General features: G+C 41.3%; 1 protein-coding gene across 2 annotated transcripts in view; it reads right to left on the minus strand.

The window, feature by feature from the left end:
- Nucleotides 1-17,894, minus strand: part of ptprga (protein tyrosine phosphatase receptor type Ga) — a 259,987-nt gene that overhangs the window by 71,694 nt on the left and 170,399 nt on the right. For both annotated transcript variants that reach the window (XM_060858735.1, XM_060858734.1), the window contains exon 4: nucleotides 16,319-16,467. In XM_060858735.1, coding sequence (XP_060714718.1) covers nucleotides 16,319-16,467 — 149 coding nt within the window. The remainder of the gene's footprint in view (nucleotides 1-16,318; nucleotides 16,468-17,894) is intronic.

Raw genomic sequence — 17,894 nt, forward strand, 5'->3', positions numbered from 1 at the left:
GCGTGTCTGAGCGCTCCGTATCTTAACCTTTGCATACAGATGGATTAGAAGTCTGTTTGCATTCGGGCGAGGAGAGAAGTGACAAGCGCTGACGTGTTGTCCATAAAAACGAGAGACGGACGCTGGACGCGGAACGCGAAAACAACTCGCCGTTGTCGGACGTTGCTCATATTCAGGGAAACAGACGACGTGAAACGGCTTGCGCTGAGAGATAAGAGAAGAAAAATAAACAAGGAAACAACAAGCATTTCTGTTCTGTACCTTTCATAGACTTTTTTTTTTTTTACATTTTTTTTCGCAGTGTGAGAGCGCTAACAGTTTGAAGCATGGCGGTCCGGGAGAAAAGGGGAAGTAAGACCTGTGATGAATTCAGATGACCTCACTGCCCAATAAAGCCTGAGTAAATATGCAGAGGGATTTAAAGAGGCAAGAGGTTTTCGTTTAGCTCACTGTGTGTATGTGTGTGTGTGGGTGTGTGTGTCCATGTGTGTGTGTATGTGTGTCCATGTGTGTTTGTTCCCTAAGCTCATTTTCCGTAAAGGTCACTCTCAGGTTTTTCAAATGATGTGTGTGTGTGTGTATGTGTGTGTGTGTGTGTGTGAGAGAGAGAGAGTGTTTCCTAAAATCCATTAACATACAGATCACGCTCAGGTGCCGGAGACGGCTGCTTTGGTTACACGTATCACTTGTTATCTGGATGTGGACGCACACACAAACAACAGGGATTGTGGGAAAGGCTGAGATGCAGAGCCACACACACACACACACACACACACAAATAAAATCTAATAGTGACTAAAGTGCTTTTGGGAAACAGATCTCTGCACAACACACGTCTACTGTGTTTAAGTGTGTCTGTCTGTCTGTCTGCCTGTTTTTAATGGATACACACACCATTAAATATCATATCACAAAAATGACAAACAGTGAACATCTTAACGATGATACCGGGCCAATCAGAATCTCTGCACGCTTCTATGCCAGTTTTTTATTTCAGGGCGATTCAGTAAACACAGGCGGAACAAAGTTTACTAATTTATTACTATATAATTATAATTAGGGGCACGGTGGCTTAGTGGATAGCACGTTCGCCTCACACCTCCAGGGTCGGGGTTCAATTCCCGCCTCCGCCTTGTGTGTGTGGAGTTTGCATGTTCTCCCCGTGCCTCGGGGGTTTCCTCCGGGTACTCCGGTTTCCTCCCCCGGTCCAAAGACATGGATGGTAGGTTGATTGGCATCTCTGGAAAATTGTCCGTAGTGTGTGATTGTGTGAGTGAATGAGAGTGTGTGTGTGTGTGTGCCCTGCGATGGGTTGGCACTCCGTCCAGGGTGTATCCTGCCTTGATGCCCGATGACGCCTGAGATAGGCACAGGCTCCCCGTGACCCGAGGTAGTTCGGATAAGCGGTAGAAGAGGAATGAATGAATGAATAATTATAATTATAAATAAACTATGTACTAATTTATTATCCCATTTAGTGCAAAAAAACCAAACGTACAAATAAATAAATAAACATTTAAAACAAATGAATGAAATGATCAATTCAATAAAATAAATATGTATACATACATATAAAAAAAAATCATGCTCAAAACTTACCTTACAAAAAAAAAAATACATAAACATGGGCGAAAAAAAATCCACGAGCAGAGAGTGCATAAAATGTACAGAATCTCTACTTTAAACATCTTTTTACTTACATTCAGTGCTAATTCTAAAGCTTTTATAAAGGTGTGTTCATTCTGGATGTCATAATAACCGTGTTTATAACCTGTCTATAACCATGTTCTTTATTTCAATTATTATTTAGGTGCATGTTGTGAAAAGAATCACGATTCAGGAGTCATGATTCAAGAGTCAAGATTCGTTTATTGTCACTATACTGAGTACAGTAAAATTAAACTTTAAAGGTGAGGTGCACGATGTTTGAAAAATGCTTCAGAAAACTGAGTCGGGCCGACTAACAAAACAAACGTGTAGCCAATGAGCAGAAAGGGGCGTGTCTTGTCAATATGTGGTTGAGAGAGTGTTCAGTGCACATGTGTGACATTAGCAGAAAGCGATTAAAACATTGACATGGAGGATACCTGCCGTTACCTCTGCCTCGGGTTCTCGGTGTTGAACGTCGTCTTCTGCAAGAAACGGAGCTAAACCTTTCACGGTACAACACACAGTACTACAAACACACATCTGTATTACCATAGTATTACTCATTGAGTTCACTTATTGATAAAAATATACCCTCGGCCAGCTGCCCCAGCAGGTTCCGCCATAATAGTTGCCTGTGCTACGTATGTATGTGTGGGGCGGAGCTATCAAAACAGGGGTGACACCCATTTGGGTTAGGGGCGTGTTTGTTTTGGTGATTTCAAATGTCAACATTGGCTTTCAAACATCGTGCACCGCACCTTTAAGGGTGCAATTCACTATAATTTGGTGCAAGCTACAATTTTAAGAATTGAAGATAAAAATATTGCAGTCAATAAATAAGTAATAAATAACTTTTGTGTGAATAAAAAAGACGCTCATGGCCTTGAGGAAAAGCATTCATGTCCTACACTGTTATTTTGGCTTGGATTGACCGCAGAGGCCGTCACTAAAGAAGTGTCTGTGTACCTGGGATGCAAAGGGCTCGAGAATTGATCCTGCTGCTAACCACAAACTAGTGTCCGGTGTCCTACGGTGTCAAGGTTAATGACTAAGACCAGCCTTTCCTCTCACCTGTATCTGCCGGATAGAGGTGTTGAGACAAAACCCTTTAGTGACTTGACAATATTACAGCACACGCAGGAAGTGCTCCTGTAGCCTCTAATTATGACTAAAGCAGACGCTTCCTGCTCTGGGAAATGTGAGAGGACAGCAGGGCGACCGCTCCGCTGTCTCTTTGTCTCACTCCGGCTACTTCAGCTACAGTCTTTGTCATATGGGTGACTTCAAAATGGTGGTGAAAACCACGTCCGTGATATATCTCTCAGAGACAGAAAGAAAAAGTTAATTATTGCTTGCTGTGCATAAAACATGTGCCTGAGCGAGCAGATCCCGGTCTATTTGTCTCTCAGGCTGTGTACCTTTCATATCAGTTCCCAGTCTGTCTTACTGTATATGTTAATGATGGAGGGAGCGAGAGAATTTAAATCTCATACCGGGAGACCGATGCAGCTCGTATGCTAATACACGCGTAATAGTGACCGATGAGTCTTCATCTATAATAAAACAGCTGACCATTAGATGCTCCGACTCGTAGCTTAGCTGCGTCAAGGTCAGATCATATTCCAAACAGCTTTTACCAAGCAAACACTCGCGCAAATATTTCTCACATAAATCTGTCTCGGGAGATCAATGAAAGAAGCCAATAAGTAAAGACTGAAAAAAAAAACAAAACAAGAATGCTTCACAAGTAATGCACGTGTGTGATTAATCATACACTCCGGTAGGTGACGTGTTAATGGATCATAGTTCTAAATATAATAGAAATGCCCTCACACACACACACACACATCCATTCTTCATAGTGTTTAATTTGAGTGACAGGACACGCACATCGATTTCTGACTTTATCCCTTTAAAACAACAGCTGTCACCACGAGAGAAAGAAAAGAGAGAGCAAGAGAGCGAGAGAAGGAATCGATGGCTACAGACTCGGGGGACGAGTGCCTAAAGATTTCCCATCAGTCTTTGCAGCCCTTGAACCAACACACACACACACAGACACACACACTCTAAACTGCCTCCTTTTAAACTGTAATAACACAGCATCTGAACCGTATAGAAATACAGTAGAGTGCTTTGCAAAAATATTGGCACCCTTCATCCAAATGTGAAAAATCCTTATAATTTAATATTTATTACAGTTCATTTCGGCCCAAATGTGTTATTTTTTTGGTTGCTTTTAAACACAGTAACATTACTACAGTACTAAAATACAAAAGAACTATTCCTCAACTTTCCAGTTTACACCAAAGATCCTATTCATACAGTAACGATGACAAGCTGTTCTTTTTTTTTTAAATAAAATAAATAAACCCTTCAGCCGAGTCTACCTGCATTTTTAGGTTAAAAAATATTAATTAAAAATAAAAAAAAAAATAAAAAATTGAAAATCGCTGTTTCTCTTGTACGATGGAAATGATCTTTTAACAAAATGTTCCGTGGCGTAAAGTGAAAAGTAAATACAATAAATAAACATAATAACGCACGCTAACACGATGTGCTAAATATTTGAATAGCTTGATTATTCGCTGTAAGGTTTTTTTTTTTTCCGTCTGGCTGCAAAACCTGGAAACAAACGACTTGAAAATAAAATCTGATCTTTGGAATGAGTACAGAATATATTAAATCTTATATCTGTGTAATCTTGCATGCTTTATCCTTTATAACCTGCTTTCCTCTATCCGTTACACACAGTTTCATTAAACTACTGAACTCGTCAAATTAAATCATTAAATAAATAAATATTCAAATGAATCGGCTAGAACCTTAATCGGCTGGAAGAAGTTTTCTTTTTTGTCCTACATTCACACCTGTGTATCACTGCCCTGATTTTACCAACCCGACCCAACACACACACACACACACACACGAGCGGTGAGCACAGCATGGGGTAGACGAGCAGCTTTGGAAACATTACGCAGAGTTTATTGCTAACTTTGAGACAGTGAAGGGCAGGAGGCAGGTATGCTCTCTCTGACACCTGTAATATAAATGGTAATAGCGCTGAGCTTTCTCTGAATCTCAAACACCGCCGCTCCAGCGTTTAGTCCACAGGAGACTCATGGGAGAGAGAGAAAGGGGAAAAGAAAAAAAAAGAAAAAAAAAAAAAAGAAGCTGAATCTTCTCCAAAAGGATGTAATGTGCACGTAACGCTTTGCCAAATTGAATTCATCCTTTATTGACATCTTGCCACGTCCCATAGAGAGTCCCAGCGTGCGTACACACGAACGCAAATCACACACGAGCTGCGGCGGCCGCTGACATTCACAAGGGCAGGCAAGAAAAACCTCATTGCCTTATTGCACGTCATTGTCACTCTTGTGTGTGCAATGAGGCTGAGCTGACCCACTGTGCATGTGTGTGTGTGTGTGTGTGTGTGTGTGTGTGTGTGTATGAAACAGAAAAAAACTAATCAAGACAAGTGTCATGCACAAATAAACACACACACATTTCGGTGTGATGAACATTTTTGTAACAAAACAAACAGATCATGCAGAGACAACACACACACACACACACACACACACACACACAGGATGCAAACAATATGTCAGAAACTGTACCCCACTGCGCACACTATTCACAGTGCTTTGTATGGTCCATCATCATCATCATCATCATCATCATCATCATCTAAGCCTAAACCTTACAGTGTTTACTCCAGCAAACTACACTACCCATAATCCTCAGCGCTACCAAGTCTGTCTGATTATTTGGTTTGATCTTGTGCTGCTGAGTTGTTTGCTCCGTCCCTGTCTGCTCGACCTCCTGCATGTTTATGTTTTTTTTTTGTTTTATTTGAGTATCCGCTGATCCTCTCGGTGTGTTTGCTTCTCCTCGTTTTTATTAAAACCCCAACCTGCACTTGGGTCTTTCTGTCTGCAGTTCATACTGTAGTGCAGAATATCCTGAAACCCCACAATGCACTGCAATACATTACTGTCCACACTGTGTACTCTGGAGCAGAGACAATACCCATAATGCACTTTTGCTGTTTGTAGAGATTAAGGAATAGATCAAATGGTAGTTCAATTTTGCTGTGAAGCTCCTAACATCCCACAATGCACTGCTTTAGGATAGAGTCCAAACAAGATAGCTGTGATGGTGCAGAATACCCATAATGCACTTTGTGGCATTTGTATGGATTAGTAACACAGAAATAACAAAATGTAGGCCAACGGGACCGGAATTCGTTGTTATGCCAACAGACAGCAGTGTATTTTGGGTCACGGAGCTTGTCTACTACATAACATGGTCTGAAGGGATTGTCTCAACATCGCTAAAACAATTCTGTAACTTGAACCGAAACGTACGATCCGATACGAGTCGATTCGATCCTCAGGATATTTAACCAAATGAAAAATAATGATGTCATTTAAAAGCTACTGATTTTAGCTAGCTATAACAGCTAGCTCTTAGCTAATAGCTATTTTAACTAGCTATAATAACTGTCAGCGTGCTCGCTATATATCGCAACTCTAAAAATGACTTTCACATATATCGTCGCTGTCGGGCGGAAACCTCGTATGTCCAAATTTTGTCAATTTCATATTTTTTCACATATCGATGCTATTGGTCAGTCCCCACGTGGGTCTGTTATTTTTACAAGTTATTAACCAATCTAAAGTCTTGAAAATAGCTTGAGCACAAATCTCATAACTCTGGACACTTTGGACACTTCAACTGTCCACCTCTTCCTCACTCCGTGGGAGAGCTTCACGGCATATTTCTCCTCAAGAAGAGTCACAACGAATCAACACGTCTTCTGAGGTAAATGTCTTCAAAACACTGGGCTCAAAGAAAAAAAAATCTTGACCCCCGCTAGTTCTGGTGCTCGTCTGAGGACAGGAATTTAGCGCAGGACAATCCACTGTAACGTGGACTAAACCCTGTGTACTGCAGATAAGGTACGGCGTTTTTTTAATTTCCTGAAAAATAACGGTTTTGGAGATACGAGGATTCCGCCTGACAGCGACGATATCTACACGCACTGAAGTGTAGGAACGCGACCTGGAGTTTATGTAAAGTCTGTCTTGATGGTGTGGAGAGAGCGGCCTATTGGAACAGATAATAAGAAACAAAGTTAATCACGAAACTCGCCAGAAAACCTCCAGAAATCCATCAGGTTGAAATTGAAACCATTGTAATGACGTCATGACTCATTAGTGTGTGAAACAGCTGGAGTCCAAGATTATCTGCACTTCTGCCCTTCTCCTTTCTCCTCCGCCCCTCCCCATCCACCCCCCGGTCCACCCCAACACCATTACAGTATCCCATAAATGAAAAATCCACACAGAGACATTACGCGCGTCTCTTTTCAATTTTGCGTGTATTACTTTCTCATAAAAACATGAAAATATTGCTTTCGAGAAAACAACGAGGGTGGAGGCGCTATCTACAACCAGATTATTAAAAATGGTATCAAGGCAGTGAAGAACTGGGGCGACATCTATTTGCCCTCTAGGCAGCACTCTGCTCTTAAAGAATGGATGTGTTTTTCAGTGCCACTGAAGACAGGCAAGGAAATATAACATTATGTTAGCAACTGCATGGCCTCTCTTCTCCAGGAAAAGCAATAATAAACAAGCAGAAATCAAATAAATAAGCAAATAAATAAAATGGGCAGAGCGGGCCATGGCAGTCATCAGTTATCTGTGAAGGTTTAATAGAATGTCGCGGATGGAGAGAGGGAGATGGTGGGGGTGGGGGGGTAGAGGAGAGACAGAGATAGAGAAAGGAAGAGAGAGTGAGAAAGACATCAAAAGACATAAAATGAGAGAAGAGAGTAAGAGACACATGAAAGACACATACAAAGTGTGTGTGTGTGTGTGCATGTGTGAGGGGGAGAGAGAGAGAGAGAAAGAGAGAGAGAGAGAGAGAGAGAGAGAGAGAGAGAGAGAGAGAGAGAGAGAGAGAGAGAGAGAGAGAGAGAGAAAGGAGCATTGAGACAAATATAAAGAGTGATAGTGAAAGAGTGGAACATGAGACATGAGGGTTAGAGTGATGAAGACAGAAAGAAAGAACAGTGAGGAAGGGTTTAAGACAGAGAATGAGAGGAAAGAGAAAGAGAGGGTCAAAGAGAGAGGGTGCTGTGGAACACACACACACACACACACACACACACACACACACAGAGGCAGAAAAAGAGAATAATGAAGATGACAGAGTAAAAGAGAGAGACAAAGACAGAGGGAAACAGGAGAGAGAGAGAGAGAGAGAGAGAGAGAGAGAGAGAGAGTAGAAGCTGAGTGAAAGAATGTAAAGGGAGTTGGTGTAGTTTTGAAGGAGGAGTAAAAGCACATCTGTTCATTCAAGAGTTTCAGAACTAATTTGTTTTCAATCATTCATCCAGACTCGTCTGCTCAAAACCCTGGCAACATGCAGCGCTATTCCTCCTTTCTTCTGTTTTTTTTTATCACTCCATCATTCCATCCTTCTCACTCTGACTCTCGCTGCTACCTCTATTCAATAAAACCCAACTGTGTGGGTTTGTGTGTGTGTGTATGTGTGTTTGTGTGTGTGTGTGTGTGTATGTGTGTTTGTGTGTGTGTGTGTGTGTGTGTGTGTGTGTGTATGTGTGTGTGCTTTATGCCTTGTTATATACGACCTCAAAGGTCCCACTTTCTATGGTCTGTAACACAATCCCACAGTCACAGTGACAGACGCACAATAATGTGTGTGATCAGGAAAGACGATCAGCGTAACCTACTTTAATGTGATGAACACACTTAAGAAAAGGAAAGGTGAAGGGAAGGGAAAGGAAATTAAAGAAAGGAAAGAGTTACAAAAGAAAGGAGAAGTGAAGAAAATGGAATTTAAAGAAAGTAAAGGAAAAGGAAAAGAAAGTAAAGTAAAGTAAAGTAAAGTAAAGTAAAGTAAAGTAAAGTAAATGAAATAAAAGGATATAAAAATAAAGAAAGGAGAATAAAAGGAAAGGAAAGGAAAGGAAAGGAAAGGAAAGGAAAGGAAAGGAAAGGAAAGGAAAGGAAAGGAAATAAAAGAAATAAAATTAAAGAAAGGAGTAGAAAAGAAATAAAAGAAATAAAGGAAGAAAAATAAAAAAAAAGAAAGGTGAGGATTATAAAAGGAAAGAAAAGGAAAGGAAATGGAAATTAAAGAAAAGAAAGGAAAGGAAAGGAAAGGAAAGGAAAGGAAATTAATGAAAGAAAAAAAGGAAAGGAAAGAGACAAAGAAAATAAATAGTGAAGGAAATGGAAATTAAAGAAAGGAAAGGAAAGGAAAGGAAAGGAAAGGAAAGGAAAGGAAAGGAAAGGAAAGGAAAGGAAAGGAATAAAATTAAAGAAAGGAGTAGAAAAGAAATAAAAGAAATAAAGGAAGAAAAATAAAAAAAAATAAAGGTGAGGATTATAAAAGGAAAGAAAAGGAAAGGAAATGGAAATTAAAGAAAAGAAAGGAAAGGAAAGGAAAGGAAAGGAAAGGAAAGGAAAGGAAAGGAAATTAATGAAAGAAAAAAAGGAAAGGAAAGAGACAAAGAAAATAAATAGTGAAGGAAATGGAAATTAAAGAAAGGAAAGGAAAGGAAAGGAAAGGAAAGGAAAGGAAAGGAAAGGAAAGGAAAGGAAAATGGAAGCAAAGGGGAAAAAAATGAAATGAAATGAATTTAATGGAGAGGGAAAAAATAAGGGAAGGAGAAGAAAAGGGAAGAAGAGGGGAAAAAGTAAAAGACATGAAAGAAAATGAAAGGAAAAGGAAAAGGGAAGGTAAAGAAAGAAGAAAGGAGAGGGGAAGGAAAAAAAAATAAGAATAAGAAAACGGAAAAAGAAAAATAAAACAAAAGAAAAAGGGCCTGTGGCTTTAAGAACATCTCTGGAGCAGCAGTACAACAGATAAGCACACGTTCTGTCTCTTTACCTCCTCACACAATCCTCCGTTTCCTCTCTTCCTGTCCAGAGCGGTTTTAGCAGCCTTCACTCCCACATCTGTAGATGAACAGCACTTGTCTACTGATGCCACCTGAAGCAGATGTGTGTGAACACTTCAGAGAATATTAATGCGGAATGTGTGTTTCCTGCACCTACAGAGCCACGCGCGTCACCTGCTACGCCAAACTATCTTCCCATCAGGTAATATTCAGCAAAGCGCTTCTTATAGTAGCAAGGGCTGATGGGAAATAAAATTCAATTCATCACTGCCATCTGTTATCTCTGATACCCAGCGTGTAGGGCTGTGTGTTTGTGTCTGAGCTCTGGTGCTTCCTTCGTGTGTGTTAATTTACTTTGTGCTTCTCTTATCAGAGCAGTGGATAAAGGCCTTGGAAAAGATTTTCTCGCATGCTCTTTCTTTTTCTTCTGCTCACATCAGCACCAGAGATGAGACCAGAGACTGACGTGTGTCCGTCAGGATATTAAAGGATGCTTAACACCTGAGCGCCGTATTCCACAACGCACGTGTCGTCCAATGCTTCCGATTTCCCGCGTTTCAGATCGCCAACATAGCTGGAGGTACGAGCTGGAGAACCAATAATGGCTGAAATCAGATGAGTGTTCCTGTCATGTTTAAAGCTCAATCGGGTCTGCTCTACATACGTGTGTGTAAAATATGAGTCAAAAACCTTCAGGAGTAGGATTTATGCCTATTTACCCCCGGACCTGCTCGTCTACGGGTTATTTCACACTTTAATGTATTTAAAAAAAAAAAAAGGAAACAAGACTCATGCGTCACCACACGTGGTAATCATTACAGCACTCTTAGCAGTCCAGGTTACACACACACAAACACACACACACACACAGACAGTGTGTCTAGCTCTCCACATGTTTAAAGAAAGCTTATATTGCTCTGTAACGGTTATGACTGATTTAATTACTGCAATGAAACTAATAGGAAATCAGTGTAATTATGAGGAAGGCCTGGACTCGCCATTAGGGTTAAATATACTGAATACAGCACAGTTCAAGTTCTCAGTAAAATTGTAGACTAAATTTTCATTCATTCATTCATCTTCTACCGCTTATCCGAACTACTGTGCCTCGGGAGCCTGTGCCTATCTCAGGCGTCATCGGGCATCAAGGCAGGATACACCCTGGATGGAGTGCCAACCCATCACAGGGCACACACACACACACACACACTCTCATTCACTCACGCAATCACACACTACGGACAATTTTCCAGAGATGCCAATCAACCTACCATGCATGTCTTTGGACCGGGGGAGGAAACCGGAGCACCCGGAGGAAACCCCTGAGGCACGGGGAGAACATGCAAACTCCACACACACAAGGCGGAGGCGGGAATCGAACCCCAACCCTGGAGGTGTGAGGCGAACGTGCTAACCACTAAGACACCGTGCCCCGGCCTAAATTTTCAATTAAAAAAATAAATAAATAAAAAAATAACAACGTTATCTCTGAGAAATTCTATCCAAAGAAACAGACAAAAAAAATAATAAAAATAATTAAATAAATAACAGTATTCCTGAATCATTCATGTAAAGGGAGGAAAAACTATAGGTTTCATTCATTTGAAATATTTGTGGAGGAATATTTCATTTTGAAAATTCACAAAGGGTTTACAATAAAAATACAAAATAAAAATAAGAATCTACAGCTGATCCGAGTCTGATTCGTTTCTTTACTTTTGCAAGCCATGTATATTTGTAGACAGATTTGTTAGTGAGACAACAAAAGGAAAGCCCTGATACCTAAAAAATAAATACATAAATATACAAAAAAAAAAATAAATAAAAATCCGTGAGTGATAAGAGCCGGCTCCAGATCAGCCACACGTCCTTGTGAAAAGTTTTAATGTGACAAACTGCAGAGCTTCTCTTTAAGGTAACAGGCTGACGATGTGTTGTGTGGAGGTGACTGTGTGAATGTTTTCAGGCCTGCACTGTGAGACTGACAGTCTGGTAATTACTCTGTCATTATTTATGTCTGTGTGAAAGCATAGCAACAGCCTAATAAGCCTAATACACTGGTGTCATGCTGAGCCCTGGCATTAACCTCGGGCTGACAGCGTCAGTTTACTCACACACAGACACAAATTGCCAGGGTCAGAGATCAATACACACAACACACAACACGCGAGATGACTTCCGCAACTGTTTAGCGTTCAAGACTTTTTTTGTTTTTTTTCCTGTGGACGTTTTTGTAGTGTATGTGTGCGCAAGCTTGATCGCTCTTGTGTTTAGGAACACATGCTAACGCGCACGTCGGTGTACATGCACGTCTGCGCACGTCCGCGTGTCTGCATGCGGATGGAAAGTTGCATGGGGTCCGGTTTTGTGCGCAGGTTGACGGGTGATGCTGAGCGTGCGCCGGCCCGGGCCGTGATGCGTTAAGCATATTAACTATCCATTTACAGTTAAAGCAGCGGGACCAGGCTCAGCGGGCGCACACTTAATCACGCCATTCAGGAACCTTATTAGAGAACAATTACTAAATGGCAAGCCTCGTAATTCATAAATCATTCAGCCAGACGACTAAGGAAAATGAGAATGGCATTTCGCAGCAAATCTCACGCACGCGCCACAACGTCTCATGCGTATTCATAAGGCAGGCCAGGGGACTGAGAGGGACTGCTGCTACATCCGTCCTCACGCTGACAGACGGATAATAAAACAGAACACCAGTTTTTAACAGAAGAGTGGTTTTAATGCACCACTAAGGCAACAGCAGGGTGTCTTATTATTATAGCCCGTGTTAAAGGACAGGGTTATGATTGTTAAACGTAGCTGTAGTCTAGTTTAGATCGGTGTAAGACGTAAGACTGTGTTGTGCTCCGTTTCGAGTTTTTTTTTCTTTCCCTCCTTCATCCTCAATCTATTTCTGATCCTCCCTGTAGACTTCACCCTTTGCGGTGCCCTTTTTGCGGCGGAGCGTCCGCTAAAGTGTCACTTGATAGACATCTGTCACACCTCATCTCACTCATCTGCTCTCTCTCTCTCACTTTCTCTTTTTTTTTTTTGTCACCTCTTCAGGCAACTCTGAGCATATGTGAGACACCGGGCTTGAGGGAGAGGTCGACCGACACGTCTCTCTTTCTGTGCCTTACATCTTTCTCATAAAACACAGCACAACTTTATCAGTACCAATAAAAAATAGCTTGTAAACATCTGGACCTGGGTCTGAGAATAAAACCCTGCAGCTCTCTGATGGACAAGCAGCCATACAATTTCTCCTTTAACAAGAAATCAGCTCTCAGAAGAAAAGGACAAAAGGTAAGAGTAGAGGAATGAAAATCCACATCATCAGTGCCGAGCACCTCTACTTACTCCGAGTGACAGAAAGCCTGTTGTTCAGTCCGTGAACAGCACTCGGTCCTGTCTTTTGTCCACGCAGAGGACGACTCGGCTGGCGTTAAGTGACCGCATGAAGGACAGGAAAGTGCCTAAGAGCGTCTTCTTTTCAATCACGATGATACACAACAGCCTGCCTTCAAACTGGAGTCAAGGGCCACTAGCTTCCTACTGGATAAAGGCTACGGTCGAGGATGAAGTGTCAGTCAAACTCGGAAAGGCCCTCTGGGGCTCGATTTAATTATCTGAACTCTCTGTGTCTGGCTCTCAATCTAAAACAAGCAAGGAGCTTCCAAAGAGGAAACACACACACACACACACACACAAAGACTCGACAAAAGGAAAAAAAAAGATATAATGATGTCTGTAAATAAACTCGTACATTCTGTGAACGTCTGTAATGATTTTTAACTACAATAGACACAACAAGACCAAAAATAATCCTTTACACAGAAGACGAGGATCATAAAGTCATAAACCAACAGCTGACGACGTCTCCAACGATGTCTCCGTGATCATTATCTATTATTATCTGCCACGCAGCCGTGTTGCTATGATGTCACCTTTGCATTATGTGTATTCTTAAATCATTATTAAATCTCATCATTTATTTATTATGTCCATTATACCAACTAGTGATGGCTGGAGTTTATTGTGTTTATTTTTTTTTTCTTTCTGTTACACGATCAATAAAGCACTTCAATCAAAGACGGCAGACGAAGGGAAGAGTGAGACGTTTCTTAAGTCTACAAAGAAGCAGAGAGAAAGAAAGAAAGAAAGAAAGAAAGAAAGAAAGAAAGAAAGAAAGAAAGGAAGGTGAAATAGCGTCCTTGATGGATTGTGGGATCGTGGAAATATGACAATATTTTGAAATAATCATTTTAAACTTTAAGACTTTAGACTTTAATGTGAAGATTTCAAACTGTGATTGATGACTAAAAATTATAAGTTGTATAATAACTACAGCACAAACACATACACATAAACACACACACACACAAACACACACAGAGAACACACGTGCACACACATACATAAACAGAAACACACACAGAAAACACACACATACACACACACACATGCACGCTCACACAAACACACACAAGCACACACAGAAACACAAACACACACAGAAACACAAACACATACATACAGTAGAGAAACACACACACGCATGCACACAAACACACACACACAAAAACACACACACACACACACACAAACCATTCACACACACAAACACACACACTCGCACACACAAACACACAGAGAAACACACACACAGAAAACACACACACAAACACACACACATGCACGCACACACAAACACACAGAAACACATACACACACACACATACACAGAGAAACACACACACACACACACACACACACACACACACAGAGAAACACACACAGAGAAAACACACACAAACACACACACATGCACGCACACACAAACACACAGAAACACATACACACACATACATACACAGAGAAACACACACACACATGCACACACAGAGAAACACACACACAGAGAAAACAAACAAACACACACACGCACGCACACACAAACACACAGAAACACATACACTTACATACACAGAGAAACACACACACGCATGCACACACACACACACAGACACACGCATGCACACACAGAAACACACATTACCCTTTTTACTGTACAATAGTTCATGTGCTTGAGATATTATTCTAGATAAAAATACTGTATAAAGAAATAATCCCAAGGTCTGGTCGTTTGTATTGCCGAGGTTAATTCACGGTACAGAGCGTTAGGTGATCCTAATTAGTGTCCTTATTTCAGTTTAAAAAAAAAACCTTGAAATCCTTTAAACCGTGTCAAAGTCACTTTAGAAGTGAATGACATGGCCACTGATGACTAACACTGATGTGCTGCGGTAACTTTGAGCACTCAGGCTCTTAGCAGAGGAAAGTGAACACAAAACAACATCTTTAATCTCAGTCTCATTAGCTGGAGTGACTCTTATGAGTCAGATCACCTTTGTGCTCTTTTATTTAAATATCTCATCATATCTCCTGCAGATCTCATGTTTTCACTTTGTCTCTCCGAAGCATTCGATCCTTCGATGTCTTTTGCCTTCCTTCATCTTTCTTCCTTCATGTTTCTTGTGACTTTGCTAAACAAACCAGCAAAGCTAATCTGCATTCTCCAGGCTATGGACTACAGGCACGCGTTAGTGTGAAAGACTTGAGTAATCGATATCGAAAAACACAGATCTACACAGTTCAACAGACCAGAATAATCAATCAAGCAGCGTTGTGTGACTCTGCCCTTGCAACGCTGCATGTTCCTGTGCCATGCAGGCGAAGATTGCAAATCAGAAAGCTTAGAGCTCTTTCAGGGGCTAATTTGTGCCTGGAAAATTGCTGCTTAATATTTAATCAAGGCCTAAATTATGGACATTTTGTACTGTAAATCAGGGAAGTCATGTGAAGTCTGAGTGAGTGTTAAGCATTAGGAGGGCCGTTCCTGCTGAGCACATTAAACTTTAGCACTGACGCTCTTCCTCGCTGACATGATTTGTGTCGAGGTGACATCATCTAACTGCCAATAAGTGGGATTTGGCACGGGAACCGCGCACCTCGGCTGGAGGGAGGGCGACGGGTGCTAATAAAAGCCACACAATGAAACAGAATGACACCCATTCGAGTTAAGAGCGAGAGCCGGCTGGGACTTGGCAGCCGTATGGGGTGGACCGCTTGCATGTTTGAAGAGGGTGATAAAAGGAGCTCTTATTGTGTGTAAAAGCTGCCAGGCTGGCACGACGATAAATCAGTAGAGAGGAGCGAGACGCATCTTCGGCTGCCGGTCAGACCCCAGGAGAGAGTGCCTGTACATAACACAGTGTTTAATCGATACAGGAACGCCCTCTCTACCACTCTAACACTCATCCACAGCTACTCTCGCTCCCTCGTTCACATTTCTCTTTGGCTGGGATTCCTAATGCCTGTCTCTACTTACACCGTGATGACGCTGGGCTTTCGGGAGATTCTCTGTTTTTGCTTGTTTTGATTTCTGGTATTAGTGATGTTCAAATAAACATTGTGGCTAGGAAACGATCGAACATCGTACGAGATCCGAACTGGTACGAGATCCTAGTTATCAGTTAGGATATAAAATGCATTATATATATATATTAATATATATATATTTCAGAGAACATCAGCACAACACAATATCATCAGACACAACAAGCTAGCTCTATTTTGTTTTCAGGTACGTTTTATAAATATTTTAGCGACGTGATGTTCTGCATACGTGCAGCATAAGACCGACTGTGACAGCGGTAAGACTCTCACCTCGACGGGGAACCTCCTGCCATTGATGCTGTGCTCTGAGCCTTCTGAACCGTTGCTCTGACCCCAGTGGAACTCCACCTTCTCAGCTTTAAAGCGACCCGGCAAACCCGCACCTTGAATAAAGTAGTCGTCCTTCAGCAGGATGGCCACTGATAAGAAGATAAATAAAGAGAGAGAAAGAGAGAGAGAGAGAGAGAGAGAAAGAGAGAGATTGAGCAGGTACAATGATAAAACCTCTATTTGCTTTCCATCTGAAACAAAGAAAAGAAGGATTTGTGCTCCGTCTGAAAAAGAGATGCGGATTAAGGCACACTTTTAGCAGGTATTACAATATTACATGTATTACAGTCTTTCCCGTACTGATTAAATTTCAGAATGGGTTCCACTTTATCCCGCTCACACACTGGAGATTTCTGCCCCAATTTATCATAAGCGCTGTGCAGAAACGAGCGTCCCGGCGTCGTGCATCGCTGACACAGGAGAGGCTCTATTAATATGACTGTGTGTGCACCGAAGGTCAGCAAACTTCACATCAAACTTCTTCACGACGAGAAACGTTGATGCGGTTATGAGAAATACCCGAGGCTTTGCGAGGCTTAAACAGACATACGAGACAAACAGAAAGCGCACCCGCTGAGCAAATACAGCTCTTTATGAGTTCTAGCCGTACTCTATTTTAATACACAGATGAGAATGATTGAAACTTATCAAGATAGAGAGGATAGAAAGAGAGAAAAATATTACCTCCATCTCTCGCTTTCTCGATCTGATTTTATTTACGTTTTGAAAATGGTGATTTTTATCCGAACTGATTTAGCGGTGATGCAGAATCCAATCCAGGATGATATAGTAACTGAGCTAGTGTTTGAATCGTACAGAAACTTATACGGATCCCAAAAGCAGACTTTCTTTATTCTACTGAACGTTAGGGATCGTTATAACTTTTTGCCGCCAAAACAGCCCTGAGTCGTCGAAGCATGGACTCTCCAAAAGTGTGCTGTGGGATCTGACATCAAGATTGTGAGCTGGGGTCTCCATGGATCTGACATGGATGGATGGATGGATGGATGGATGGAATCATTATTATCCTGCTAAAAGAGGCTGCTGGCGTTGTCCCGGTTTTCCTTCCTTTACGCACTTTTGCTAGGTATTACCCAGTGCATCCTGGGAACACCTCACAAGACCTACTGTTTTTAAGACATCTAGCCATTACAATCAGGCCCAGGTCAAAGTCTCTCAGATCCTTACGCTTGCTCAATTTTCTTTCCTTGAGCACTGACTGTTCACTTGCTGACTAATTTATCCTGCTGTAACCAAATAACACACACACACACACACACACACGCACACACATTATATATTTATGAAGAAAAAAAAAAGCATGTCTGCTTGTGCTTAATTATGGACATTACTCAGTTATCCTTCGAGAGTTTCTAGCTGAGACAGATGATGTTGCTTCTAGAGTTACTAGAGCATCTATTCAAAAAAAAAAAAGTGCTGCATTTACAATTTAAAGCAAATAAATATGACCTTCGGATGTCTAGTCTGCTCGAATGTATCCGAGATTTTTAATTTC

The sequence above is a fragment of the Tachysurus vachellii genome, chromosome 22, assembly GCF_030014155.1.
Source record: "Tachysurus vachellii isolate PV-2020 chromosome 22, HZAU_Pvac_v1, whole genome shotgun sequence".
NCBI lineage: Eukaryota > Metazoa > Chordata > Actinopteri > Siluriformes > Bagridae > Tachysurus > Tachysurus vachellii.